This window comes from Oncorhynchus clarkii, chromosome 25, assembly GCF_045791955.1.
Source record: "Oncorhynchus clarkii lewisi isolate Uvic-CL-2024 chromosome 25, UVic_Ocla_1.0, whole genome shotgun sequence".
NCBI lineage: Eukaryota > Metazoa > Chordata > Actinopteri > Salmoniformes > Salmonidae > Oncorhynchus > Oncorhynchus clarkii.
In genome coordinates, this window is record NC_092171.1 from 14,245,000 (window position 1) to 14,259,710 (window position 14,711).

Here is a 14,711-nt window from a genome sequence, read left to right on the forward strand (position 1 = left end):
ACAAAAGTACAAACAAAAGTCTTCAAACAATATACAACATTTAAACAACAGCAGGTATTAAATATTTGTATTAAAATCATCTTTCAAATCCCAAAACCAAAGTGTTAATTGGGGCAGAGGAGCTATATATATATATATATTTTTTTTTTATTAAATGGAAGAAAGTTTATATATATATATATATATAATATATATATATATATATATATATAATATATATAATATATATATATAATATATATATATAATATATAATATATATATATATATATATAATATATATATATATATATATATATATATATATATATAGAAACTTTCTTCCATTTAATTTAAATAAAACTATAAAACCACAGAATAACGTTTTCATCTCATCGTCTCTCTGTCCATCTCTTGGCTCCGGGCCTGTCTATCCTCCTGTCATAATTTTTTTACAAACTGAAAGAGTACTTCACATACAATGCTGGCTACCCCCGGGTTGAGCACAGAGGAGATGGAGATGTCCAGGAGTCTGCCCTCATACAAGACAAACTCTGGCCTGTTCTCCTCTACCTTGGCCATAGCCAGCAGAGCCTTTGCAGCCCGACACATCATGTTAACACTGGGGGGCTCCATGGGGGGGTGGTGGGCCATGTGCAGCAGGCTGTGGGGGTTCTGTTGGTACTGGGCCATGCTCACCCCATCCTCCAGGAAGCCCATCAGGTTAGCCACGCTGCTTTTCTGTACTGCGATGGCGCGTGCCGACGTGGAGTCCCCCTGTGCCAGGTTGGAGAGGGTGGCCACAGCCATTTCGCGATAAACCTGGTTCTTACGCTGACCCACGTAGCGCACCAAGGTGGCATACAGCTTCTCCTGGCGGCTGAACGGTGGCGTGGCCAGCAGCAAGTCCACGTTGTTGTCCTGGATGCTCAGCTTGCACAGGCACTCCAGCACCAGTCTCTGGGGGGTTAGGGGGGAGTGGGGGGCGGCCGAGGGGAAGGGGTCCTGGGCCTCGGCAGAGGGACACACCATCCAGTGGAGTAGGCCATCCAGGATGGGCAGGCAGATGGTCTCTGGGTAGAGGGAAAGGTCCAGCTGGCCAGAGATGTTAGCCAGGGTGACCAAGGTGTCCTCCCTGAGTACAGTGAGACAGTCCCACCACCACTCATCCTTACTGCAGGCCAGGCCCCGCTCCTGCACCTCCTCTCTCTGGTAGCTAGGGGACGTCCTCTTCCTCTCTGGGTGCTGGTGGTGGAGCAGCAGCAGTCTGCCCAGGATCAGTACCAGGCCTGGGTGACGGGACATGTCTGAGTCGTTCCCAGGGATGAAGGAGAGGCTGCGGAGGATGTTGGACACACAGAGGCAGCGCTTGGCCAGGGAGTCCTGCCAAGGAGAAGCTGCTGAGAGGGGAGCCTCGTTCAAACAGCGGGGCTCGTCCTCCAGCAGGGTGATGTGCTTGTGGCCCCCACCCTGGTGCAGCCTGAATGGGTAGGTGGGGGCAGAGTGGGTGGGGTGGCCCTCTGACAGAGCTTCGAGCCGGGCACACAGTATGTCATCGATGGTGGCGGTGATACGATTCCCTTTCTCCTCTGTCCTCGAGTCAGTCTCCTGTTCTTTATTCAGAATAGCACATTCGTCTCTCTCTCCCTCCGTCCTGTCAGGCTGCTCTCCCCTGCCCTCAAAGTGGGTCTGGATGTGGGCCGTGGAATCCCCCCCGCCTACCTGCCAGTGGAGCAGTCCACTAGTGAACTCTGTCACGTGAGCCAGCTCCGTCATGTCCTCAATCAGGTCCTCTTTGTGCAGGATCTTAATGGGAAACTTGTCGTACTTGCTGGCCTGTTGTGGCCTTGGCTCTGACTGATTAGGATAGTCTTCCTTACTTTCAGCTGGGACTTTCTTACTCTCTGTGGGCTTTTCTCCTTCTTCTTTCCCTTTCTCTCCCTCCTGTTCTTTCTCCCCCTCTTCCTTCTTTACCTTCACTTCGGCTTCAGATTCCTCCTTCGTTCCCTCAGGGGCTGGTACCGTTGCATTGGGGGGTGACATCAGTTCCACTGTAATTTTCTCTGTGATGTCAGCAGGTTTGTCCTCCCCATTTTCTACTTCCCCCTTCTCTACCTCCCCCCTCTCCACCTCCTGTTCAGACTCAGGCTCTGGTTGGCTGGCCTCACAGTCCATCTCAGGTTCAGAGGTCAGCTCATCTCTATGGTTACAGGCTTCAGGCCCCAGGAGGGTCTTCTGGCCGATGGTCCCTATCTCATACTCCTCCAGGATGCCAAAGATCTCCATCACACAGCGTCTGAAGTACTCCACTATCAGCTCCAGGAAGCCAGGCAACTGCAGACACAACAAAATAACAAATTACATTAGGGCTTTGGTTTTAAAGCACTTTAGCATCCCTTAATATTTACAGTGTAATCTGATAAAGATGTGTTGGTTTGTTTTGGGGTGGAGAACTGTCAAGCATTACTAAACGTAAATCCTTTCAGACTGTCTTCAAGGCTCAGTCCTGGATTGATTGAGAACAACAATAAGAGAAGAGTAAAGAGTGTCTCCAGTTACCTGTGCGAGGGTGAAGGAGGCCACAGTGCTGTCATCATACAGCAGGATGTTGACGGTGTCCAGGGCCCACGTACTCTCACCCAGCAGACCTGACTTCAGAGACATCATCACTCGCCACGCCTCTGGGGTTCCTGTGGAGAGGACAGGGGTTAGAGGAGACAGGATTGTAATACCTGTCACAGATATCAAGATAATAACAGTGCTGGTTTGACAATGACAGCAAATAAAAGGACTTGGTCATCTCTTACCAGTGTCCTTTGAGGTCATTTTGCGGCGGGGCTTGAGAAGGGGCATGGTGGCCTCTACAGATCCTAGAGGGTAGTTGAGGTCTCTCCGCAGGTTAGGTGGGACCTGGCCTGGGTGCCCACTACCCTGCCCTGGCATGGGCATGCCCGGTTTGCATGGCATCTTCATGGAGCCCATATAGGCAGCTTTGTTGGGGGACATCCGTGCCTCCATGGAGCGCTGGAAGGAGCCGGGGCTGGGTGCTCGGGGCAGGTGGTTGGCCATGGAGGGGGAGGTCTGGTAGGCAGAAGGGGGTTGGCGAGAGGACATAGGTGTCATACCACCTGACATGTAGGAGGACTGGCGATGGCCTCCGTGCCCGAGCCACTGACCATCTTGGATGGGTCGGCCCTCCATATCCTCTCCTCTCCCCAAAGGACCGTATGACGGTACCTGGGAGGGTGCCCCCTGTCTGTTAGAGTAGGGATAACCCATGTCTGTCCTGGAGGGCCACATGTTGGGCCCCTGGGGTCCTTCTACTCCGTTGTTGGAGGGTGGCCCCCCGGCCATCATCTGGGGACCCATGGGTTGCTGGGGGTGCTGACCCTGGCCAGAAGCCTGCATGCGCTCTCGGCTGTAGGGGGAGGGGTAAGGGAACTGGCCCTGCATGGGCCTCCTCTCAGGACCAGAATAACCAGTGCTGTACTGGTTGTACATGTCAGGCTGCTGGCTGCCGTACTGCATGGCATACATCTCCCCCTCATGCCTCTTGCCTGGGGGGCCGTACATCTCCCCCTCGTGCCTCTTGCCTGGGGGGCCGTACATCTCCCCCTCGTGCCTCTTGCCTGGGGGGCCGTACATCTCCCCCTCGTGCCTCTTGCCTGGGGGGCCGTACATGCCCTCCATGGGGCGCTTGTAACCCTGTGGAGAAGCAGAAGATATCAAGGTGATGCTTTTATTCAATACTAAACCAATTATTCAACTATACTCTGCTACACCTGCATCATGAGGCCAGATCAATGAGCTCCTTAGTGTCTGTCTCTCACCTGTTGTTGTGGGTACATCCCTGAGGGGTGCATTCCATATGACATGCCAGGGTACTGCTGCCCGTAACCCTCATGTCTATAGGAAATAACAGAAGGAAGTGATCATTCAATTATAAAAAGAGAGGGAACTTCCCTCCCTTCCCAAATATAATTTATTCAGTTCCATTTTGAAGACGTGCTCCTCACCTAAGCTGGGAGGGGTATCTGTTGGGAGAGTATATGCTGCCCTCGCTGTTGGAAGGTCCCATGTTGCTCTGGCTCCCGGGGGTGCCCATGCTCCCCTCCATCCCTATCACATGGTCTGGTCTGAAAGACAGACAGACAAGCCGTCAGTTTGCATGAAAACATAAACCAGGCAACATTGGTTTCTAATCTATGGCTGATCAGTTCAGGTGTCTAGTGCCCCTATGATTACCTCCTGTCGTAGCCTGGTCCGTATGGGTACTGGGAACGCTGGCCCATGCCTGATGGAGGCCTGCCATACATCTCCTGCATGCCACCGCTGGGCATCTGGCCTGGCATGTAGGAATCCCCTCCTGCCACTGTGGAGAGAGACCAGATGAACACAGTATGAATGGTTAGAATGCTGGAAACACAGTGTATAGTGTTGCTGGTGTAATGGATCATCCACTAGGTGGCACTAGTCTCCTACTAATAATCATCAGCACGATCAGGAGACCCCCAATGTGCTGTGATGCTAACCAAGCTTTGTCATTCACTCACAACTTTTTTTCAGATGCCAGCTTTCAAACTCTAACCATCCCCGGGTCTCAAAGGTGAGAGACCAGATAATGAGTAGGTAAAAACGGGTGTTGCTCGGAAAGACGGGTGGAAATGTAGGGGGGAAAAAAACAAAGATGAAGTTGGGACAAGAGACACTCTAAGACAACAGAGGGACTCATAAATGCCATAAAGGCAAATCTCATGTGAAAAACAGCCTTTATATTCCAGTCACAGGACAACGCTCTGCATCTGCCATGTTTGTACATCTCATCAGCGTATTGCTGTGTACGGCACGGTGGTAAGTCTGTGCCAGTGCCTGGGTCTACTCACCCTTCCTCATGCCAGCAAAGGGGTCCTTCTCGTACTGCATCCTCATCATCACGTCAGGGGGCATGTTGACCCCCTGCTGGTACGGTCCCCCAGGGCCCCCCGGAGGGAGGGAGTTACGCTTCTGGAAGACCGGGTCGCTCACCTCAGAGAATGGGTCCTGCACACTGACCACACTGTTTCTGGAGACAGAGGGACAGGAAGTAAAAAGTTAAGGACCTAGACAATTTCACATACGTACTGAGATACTGAGGTACAGTATGTATACTCACTTCACTCCCAACCGTCACTACAAATAGGGGTTAAGTTGCTAACATGATATGAAGCAGTGAGAGTGCCTGAATGATGGGTCATGGCATACCTGCTGGCTGGGATGGGGGTGACCTGGCCCTGGGGGGTTGAGGCTGGGGTGGGGGGTTTCAGGTCACCTGACATCTCTGCCATGGAGCTGCTGCCTGACGACTGGGGGGTCTGGGGGCCCTGCAGGGACCCTGAGTTAGCTGTTAGATAGAGAGGGAGAGAGAGATGGTTATAAATGAATAGGGAATCTCCTGTGGAGTGCATTGAAACAATATTGAGTGAGTAGCACTGCTTCACACTGCCAGCCTATGGCAACTCGCCAAGCCTCTTTAATCCTCATTGAGACCAGGCAGATTTAGAGAGAGGGCCGAGGAACAGGTGGGGGCGGGGGAAATGAGGGGGTTCTGAGGGAGTTCCGAGGCCAAAACCTCTCTAAATGAAGTCGGTTCAGATGGCCTGGAAAGATGGCCTCTCCTATTTCCCCCATGTTAACCTGTAGCAGGCGGGGTGGCCCTCTGACAGAACGCCAGGCCACAGCACAGCCATTGACAGGGGTGATATATATGTGATGCCAGGCAGGGGGGCCAGCTCCCCCAAATCCTCTTAGCCTATCAGAGGGCCCGCTGGGGCCTATCTCACTAACAACCACAAACTCCCATCACGGGGGCAGCAATAACACTAGCCTATCCCCAGCGCCTGCCTGCCAAGAGTAGAGGGGGAACGCAGGGACTGCTACGAAGGGGCCGAAGAGGAGGAGGAGAAGAAGAAGGGGATGAGGAGGAGGAGAAGAAGAAGAAGGGGATGAGGAGGAGGAAGAAGACAGGGAAACAGGAGGAAGCGAAGCCCTCTCTGTGGGAATTGCTCATTGGAGAGAATGGTGCGGAACTCGCAGCAGTCGCTGTGGAGAGCTTTATTTGGCAGCTTTCTGAAGATTGTTTTTCATTTTTGGCAGGGTGAACTCGGTGAGGGGTTCATTAGGAGGGTACGCCTGGGAGCACAGCCGTAGTTAACATATAAGGGGGGTGTCTGTAGGGGCCAGGCTCACCGTATTGTGCACTCCCTACGGTATATCAGAGAGAGATTACCGTACCAGTGGCACTACCATACTGCACTTCACTCCAAATAGGGGTTAAGTTGCTAACATGATATGAAGCTAGTATCATACCATATGATGCATAAATCATATGAAGCCATGCTATGAATTTTTCAGTGCATGGGAATATGAAATTATTGAAGGTCTGTAACAACACAAGAAACTATGTAATGCCATGCCACATTACACATGAAAACCCTACAAAGCTAAAGTAGTGAAAGGCGTACAAGTAGGAATGAAGGAAAACATGATGGCTAGTTTTAGTAGATAAGAGAGGCTGGTTCTGTGAATCCTAATGAGCGTTTAGTAAAACCGCTCCTCTGAAACAGGCCTCCATGGCCTTTCTCTGCACTGCACGCCTCCAACAGGAATAAAGAATGGCTTTAAAAATTCATACTACTTCTGAATTATTCAACAATACCCCCTGCCGCCACATCAGATTAGAGAGAGAGCGGAAAGGAGGGGGAGTTAGACGGATGGTTGAGCCGAGGGCTTTGCTTGCAGTGGGGCTGGGAGAGAAGGAGCGAGGGATGGAGGAACAGAGAGGGAGAAAGGGAGAGAGTGCATAGAAGGGGAGCGTCTTTGGGATTTTCTTCTTCCCAGAATATCCCCTCTGCTCCATAGACAGGGGCCAAACACACACGTGGAGAAACTCAGAACGTAAACACTGGAACCAGGGGTTACTGGCGGGTAGCCCTTTCCTGCACTCAAGTGACCTAGTGGCCTTATGGGATGTTATTCATATTCTTCATCATTTCATAAGTCATTTCATAATTAATTGGTGTTCCTATGTCAAATGGTTTTGTTATATTTCAGTCTTCTGTGATATAAAAGTGCACTATTGGGATACAAACTCAAACTTGTTTAAGACTACCAAGCAACACTATGTGTGACACTGATTTAGCCCACTGCAGGTAAAGGTTTTAGCAGCATTCCCATCCCAGCTGGTAGACAGGCAGACAGACAGGCTGGCAGACAGAAAAACACTGGGAGGCAGGCAGAAAGACAGGCAGGGCAACACTAGGAGGGAGAGTGGGCGGGAGGGGACATTTACAGAGCGTGAACTCAAGTGCCCTCTACTCTACATTTAGAGGGAGAGATGTGTGTTAGTGTGTAGGTGTGTAGAGGTGGATGACATAAGACAGAAAGCGCTGGCTCATAGGCTTCGTGTGAGTGTGAATAGAGGTTGACTGGAGGTCAGCGTTGTTTATATCCATGACTCCACCCTCATTAATCATTCTCAGGGGAAATCCCCCCCCCCCTCCCATCTTGGCTGCTCAACAGCTCTCCCTACTCTGGAACATCATCACCTAGCCGTCAGCTATATATAGCGTGAGTCAGTGAAGCAGCCAGCCAAGCAGGCACCTGGGAGCAGCAGAGTGGATGAGTGGATAGATAGAGGGAGAGTGGGTGTCAAGAGACAGACAGACAGATATACAGATAGGGCAATATGAGGTCTCTCCTGTGTTAGAGCAAAGTATGGAGACTATTCTCTGTCCACTTCAACCAATCATAATCATTGAACTATCTAAACCGCTGTGAAATATATTTATCATAACCAAAATATTGTATTTTCAGCTGTTTAAAGTAACAAAAAAAAAAGCTGGGACCAAGAGACTGAAAAATAGCCGGCTACCACCCGGTTACTCAACTCTGCATCTTAGAGGCTGCTGCCCCATATACATATACGTAGACATGGAATCACTGGCCACTTTAGTAATGGAACACTAGTCACTTTAATTATGTTTACATACTGTTTTACTCATTTCATATGAACAGTTGAAGCCGGAAGTTTACAAATACTTAGGTTGGAGTCAATAAAACTCATTTTCTACCCCTCAACAAATGTCTTGTTAACAAACTATACTTTTGGCAAGTCTGTTAGGATATCTACTTTGTGCATGACACAAGTCATTTCCCCAACAATTGTTTACAGACAGATTATTTCACTTATAATTCACTGTTTCACAATTCCAGTGAGTCAGAAGTTTACATGCACTAAGTTGACTGTGCCTTTAAACAGCTTGGAAAATTCCAGAAAATTATGTCATGGCTTTAGAAGCTTCTGATAGGCTAATTGACATAATTTGAGTCAATTGGATGGAAGTGTACCTGTGGATGTATTTCAAAGCCTATCTTCAAACTCAGTGCCTCTTTGCTTGACATCATGGGAAAATCAAAAGAAATCAGCCAAGGCCTTAGAAAATAAATTGTAGACCTGGTTAGGGTTAGTCTGGTTCATCCGTGGGAGCAATTTCCAAACGCCTGAAGGTGCCACGTTCATCTGTACAAACAATAGTACGCAAGTATAAACACCATGGTGCCAAGCAGCCATCATACTGCTCAGGAAGGAGACGCGTTCTGTCTCCTAGAGATTAATGTACGTTGGTGCGAAAAGTGCAAATCAATCCCAGAACAACAGCAAATAACCTTGTGAAGATGCTGGAGGAAACAGGCACAAAAGTATCTATATCCACAGTAAAACGAGACCTTTATCAACATAACCTGAAAGGCCGCTTAGCAAGGAAGAAGCCACTGCTCCAAAACCGCCATAAAAAGCCAGACTGCGGTTTGCAACTGCACATGGGGACAAAGATCATACCTTTTGGAGAAATGTCCTCTGGTCTGATGAAACAAAAATAGAACTGTTTGGCCATAATGACCATCATTATGTTTGGAGGAAAAAGGGGAAGGCTTATAAAGCCGAAGAACACCATCCCAACTGTGAAGCACAGGGGTGGCAGCATCATGATGTGGGGGTGCTTTGCTGCAGGAGGGACTGGTGCACTTCACAAAATAGATTGCATCATGAGGCAGGAAAATGATGTGGATATATTGAAGCAACATCTCAAGGCATCAGTCAGGAAGTTAAAGCTTGGTCGCAAATGGGTCTTCCAAATGGACAATGACCCCAAGCATACTTCCAAAGTTGTGGCAAAATGGCTGAAAGACAAAAAAAGTCAAGGTATTGGAGTGGCCATCACAAAGCCTTGACCTCAATCTATAGAAAATGTGTGGGCAGAACTGAAAAGGCATGTGTGAGCAAGGAGGCCTACAAACCTGACTCAGTTATACCAGCTCTGTCAGGAGGAATGGGCCAAAATTCACCCAACTTATTGTGGGAAGCTTGTGGAAGGCTATCCCCAATGTTTGACCCAAGTTAAACAATTTAAAGGCAATGCTACCAAATACTAATTGAGTGTAAGTAAACTTCTGACCCACTGGGAATGTGATGAAAGAAATAAAAGCTGAAATAATAATTCTCTAATATTATTCAGACATGTCATATTCTTAAAATAAAGTGGTGATCCTAACTGACCTAAGACAGGGAATTTTTACTCATATTAAATGTCAGGAATTGTGAAAAACTGAGTTTAAATGTATTTGGCTAAGGTGTATGTAAACTTCCGACTTCAACTGTATAAACTGTATTCTACTGTGTTTTAGTCAATGCCACTCAGACATTGCTCGCCCTAATATTTATATATTTCTTAGTTCCATTCTTTTACTTTTAGATGTGTGTATTGTTGTGAATTGTTAGATACTACTGTACTGGAGCTAGGAAACACAAGCATTCCGCTACACCCGCAATAACATCTGCTAAATATGTGTATGTGACCAATAAAATGTGATCATATCCATAATAATCTCATCATGTAGACTAGTCTACCCGCACTGTATCTGCTAGCTGTTGGCTAAAGTACACATACCAGGACCAGAGTCCATTTAACAGTTTGTGACAGAACTATCCGTAGAGTTCAAAATACAATAGAAGCGCAATGAACTTTAGATTTTTATGCGGTACATGAAAACTTAAGCGAAAAAGTACATTTTGTGTGCTCTACTTCATCTCGCAAAGCCTTTTAACCGCATCAAGTCAATTTGAAGGTAACACATCTCAGCTGGGATAATGCGTATATTGTTTTTCTGCAGATTTTAGAATATTGGCATGAAAATGTGTCAACAATAGGATGGAAACCAACTAGCTTCAGACGTGCATACATTTCAACAAACCAGTGGTGTAAAGTACTTAAGCAGTTTTTTGGGGCATCTTTACTTTACTATTTATATATACTACTTTTACTTTTACTCCACTACATTCTTAAAGAAAATAATGAACTTTTTACACCTTACATTTTCCCTGACACACAAAAGTACTAGTTACATTTTGATTGCTTAGCAGGACAGGAAAATGTGTCTAATTCGCGCACTTGTCAAGAGAACATCCATGGTCATCCCTACTGCCTCCAATCTGGCAGACTCACTAAACACAAAAGTCTTTGTTTGTAAATTATGTCTGAGTGTTGAACTGTGACCCTGGCTATCCAAAAAACAAGAAAATTGTGTCTTCTGGTTTGGTTAATATAAGAAATTTTAAATTATTTATACTTTTACTTTTGATACTTAAGTACATTTAAAACCAAATACTTTTAGACTTTTACTCAAGTAGTATTTTACTGGGTTACTTTTACTGAGTCATTTTCTTGTAAGGTGTCTTTACTTTAACTCAAGTATGAAAATGAGGTACTTTTTTCCATCACTGCAACAAACATTAATGGCGTCATACTTGTTCAGACCAGACGTACCTATCTTGTTTGTCTAATAATAAAAAATAACAACACATTTTTCATCCTTTGGATATCTCTAGCGCTTGTAATACTTTATGCCATATGGCTTTAAATTGTGCTATTTTGTTTCTCTCTGAAGCCCTCATTTTTTCAACATTTTTTAAAATGAGTCCAACCCATTGGTATCTCACCACTTTTGGACGTTATAGCACTCCCAGAATGCATTCATTAGTGAATAAATAATACATTCAGTACATTAGTTTATACTGGATTAAGTTAACTTTAATTAACTGTAATTTTGTTAGTTATGTTCCAACGCTCCATCTTGTGACAATATCAGTTATTTTTAAGTCTTGGTTTCAATTTATCATTTTCTGACTCAAATAGGATTCCCTCAACATTGCTCTGTCCAAAAGATTTCAGATTCAAAATTGTGTGATATAAAACTGATAAATATTTTATTCAATTTCAGTGTATGTTCTACTTCCATTAAATATGCTGAGCAAAAATATAAATGTAACACTTAAAGTTTTGGTACCATGTTTTATGAACTGAAATGAAAGATCCTAGAAATCATTCATATGCACAAAAAACATATTTCTCTCAAATGATTTGCACAAATGTTAGTGAGCGTTTCTCCTTTGACAAGATAATCCATCCACCTGACAGGTGTGGCATATCATGAAGCTGATTAAACAACATGATAATATCACAGGTGCACCTTGTGCTGGGCACAATAAAAGGCCACTCTAAAATGTGTAGTTTTGTCACACAAAGCAATGCCACAGATGTCTCAAGTTTTGGGGGAGTGTGCAATTGGCATGCTGACGGCAAGAATGTCCACCGGAGCTGTTGCCAGATAATTGAATGTTCTTTTCTCTACCATAAGCCGCATCCAACATCGTTTTGGAGAATTTGGTAGTACGTCCAACCGGCCTCACAACCGCATATCACGTCTAACCACACCAGCCCAGGACCTCCACATCCGGCTTCTTCATCTGCAGGATTGTCTGAGACCAGCCACCCAGACAGCTAAGGAAATTTTGGGATTACACAACTGAATAATTTCTGCACAAACTGTAAGAAACCGTCTCAGGGAAGCTCATCTGCGTGCTCGTCGTCCTCACCAGGGTCTTGACCTGACTGCAGTTACGCGTCGTAACTGACTTCAATGGGAAAATGTTCAGCTTCGATGGCCACTGGGACGCTGGAAAAATACGCTCTTCATGGATGAATCCCGGTTTCAACAGTACCAGGCAGATGGCAGACAGCGTGTATGGCGTTGTGTGGGCGAACGGTTTACTGATGTCAATGTTGTGTACATACAGCCCCATGGTGGCAGTGGGGTTATGGTATGGGCAGGCATAAGCTGCGGACAACAAACACAATTGCATTTTATTGATGGCAATTTGAATGCACAGATATACCGTGACGAGATCCTGAAGCCCATTGTCGTGCCATTTCATGTTGCACAGCCCCATGTCGCAAGGATCTGTACAAAATTCCAGGAAGCTGAAAATATCCCAGTTCTTCTATGTTCTGCATACTCACCAGACATGTCACCCATTGAGCATGTTTGGGATGCTCCGTATTGACGTGTATGACAGTGTGTTCCAGTTCCCACAAATATACAGCAACTTCACACAGCCAATGAGTGCGACAACATTCCACAGGCCACAATCAACAGCCTGATCAACCCGCAGCAAGGTTCCAACATCTAGTGGAAAGCATTCGCAGAAGAGTGGAGCCTGTTATAGCAGCAAAGGAGGGACCAACTCCATATTAATGCCCATGATTTTGGAATGAGATGCTCGACGAGCAGGTGTCCACATACTATTGGTCATGTAGTGCATCTGTAACCAACAGATCTGTATTCCCAGTCATGTGAAATCCATAGATTAGGGCCTAATACATTTATTTCAATCCTTATATGAACTGTAACTCAGTAAAGCTTAGAAATTGTTTCATGTTGTGTTTCTATTTTGGTTCAGTGTAGACGCACTGACCTGGCTCAAAATGAAGGTAAATATTCATCAGAAAGTTATGTCTCCATCAAGTGGCTAAGAGGCTGGGATGCAGACATATGCAAGAGTAGGTGTGTGTCTGTGTAACACATGGGGATGTGTGAAACTTACACCTCAGCCTGAAGAGTCCCCACTTGCGCCACCGTATAGCTAGCTTTTCACGTGGCGGGACTGGAAAGACACTTTGGGAGGGTGGTCATGTGTGCTAGAAAAAGACAAGGTCCTGGGTTTGAGCCTCAGGGTTGGCCGAATCAGAATGAAGTGGCACTCACTAAGCAAGCAGTGTAATGTCCTTTACATCTGCGTGGGTGTGGTGTGCTTGTGTGGTGACGGCAGGTGCTCTTCTCCACCCTCTTAGCAAAAGCAATCTGGTGTGACTCACGCGGGTGAGGCGCTGGTGTTCTATTTAAAAGTCAGGGTCCCTTTTCTCATCAACGCTCTGAATTAGAGGCGCAACCTTTACGCTCCAGCTCTCTCTCCTTAGCTGAGCGCAGTAATTGTGCTTAGAAACACAGTGTCAGGGACAACATGCAAAACAAATACTTTGTCTTATAAATAGCATAGTAGCATTACCCATTACCTATTACTTAACCTTTCTTATGCTGTAATCAAATCCTGCCATATATCTAGAGGTATTATAACTGGTGATAATATCAGGGGGACCTCAGGAAACCTTGTTTTTATTTATCAGTCCACGAAAAGGCACACAAACTTTTACATGATGTCCGTAAACACTGCTTGCATGAAAAGTCTCAATCTTCCAAATACATGCCAAATACACCCCCACCACCACCGTCATCATCATCATCATAAGTACCGGTCATTACCAGGAGCGGGCGGCTGCAACTTGGCCTGCTTCCTGTTGTCCCCCCCAGTCCCAGTGTTGCTGTCGGCCGGCTGGTCCTCTCCCCGCTCCACCTTACACTCATAGGCAAACAGGTACTGGATGTACTGCTTCTTCAGAGAGCTGGCGGAGCTACTGGAGGTACCAACACTCAGACTAGTGGACAGCTCTCGCCACTTCTTGTTCTTGTTCACCTGGAGGGGAGAGGATGGTAGGGAGGAGAGGGTGGGTGGGGAGACAAGAGACAGGAGACAGAGCATTAATACAATGGCATGTTAGTCCGCTGTATGTACCCTGGCTTGTCACTGCTAACCAGTTGCTTTGTCCCACCTCAAAGCGACTACCAGATAAGTGATGTTGACGAGTCTAATCAAACACATCAAAAGTGTATAGCGCAACATTATTTCTGTCCTGCAATACATGAGAAAAACACTTCGCAGTGTCTATCGGTCCTGTAAGACACAATGAAATGAACTCAGTGGTTGTCTCTCACCATGGCCAGGCCCCCTATCTCCTTGACCACCATGTACAGTCTGTAGAGGTCCAGGGGCTTCTTGCCCACGGCAGGGAGGTGGGGAACAGGTGTACCCCTCTCCTCCATAAAGGACAGGTAGCGGTCCACCCAGCCACGCCTCTCCGGCTCCCCACCCATATCATACAGACGTGTGATTTGCTCGTTAGTCATGGTGGACGAGTTGGGCTTCTGAGTTCGGAAGAGATGGAGAGATATGTGGAATTAGCTCCAACCTTGCAAACTGGCACAACTACTCACATCAGTCATCATACTGAAGATAAAAAACAACAACAAATAAAACATTGGAAGATATTGGTTGGAATGTAAGGAAGAGTGTCACATACAGGGCTGGAGGGAGTCTTTGGCCAGACGGGGCTGCTGATGCTGTCACTGTCATCCCCATGGTAGGAGGACAGGCTGGCTGGGCTGGGGGACAGGGGAGAGGGGACAGGCATGGCACCAGGGGTGGTGGGCTGGGAGACACACTGGGATCCACTGTAGCCATCCTG

At 46.7% G+C, this 14,711-nt stretch overlaps 1 protein-coding gene across 1 annotated transcript in view; it reads right to left on the reverse strand.

Moving 5' to 3' along the window:
• Positions 1-356: 356 nt before the first annotated feature.
• The window catches only part of LOC139383828 (AT-rich interactive domain-containing protein 1B-like), a 225,264-nt gene continuing 210,909 nt past the window's right edge, over positions 357-14,711 (reverse strand). The window contains exons 11-21 of the mRNA XM_071128404.1: positions 14,547-14,708; positions 14,182-14,391; positions 13,672-13,882; positions 5,221-5,359; positions 4,863-5,041; positions 4,225-4,351; positions 3,996-4,115; positions 3,810-3,885; positions 2,787-3,684; positions 2,539-2,669; positions 357-2,313 (exon numbers count right to left, since the gene is read on the reverse strand). Coding sequence (XP_070984505.1) covers positions 421-2,313; positions 2,539-2,669; positions 2,787-3,684; positions 3,810-3,885; positions 3,996-4,115; positions 4,225-4,351; positions 4,863-5,041; positions 5,221-5,359; positions 13,672-13,882; positions 14,182-14,391; positions 14,547-14,708 — 4,146 coding nt within the window. The 3' untranslated portion in view covers positions 357-420. The remainder of the gene's footprint in view (positions 2,314-2,538; positions 2,670-2,786; positions 3,685-3,809; positions 3,886-3,995; positions 4,116-4,224; positions 4,352-4,862; positions 5,042-5,220; positions 5,360-13,671; positions 13,883-14,181; positions 14,392-14,546; positions 14,709-14,711) is intronic.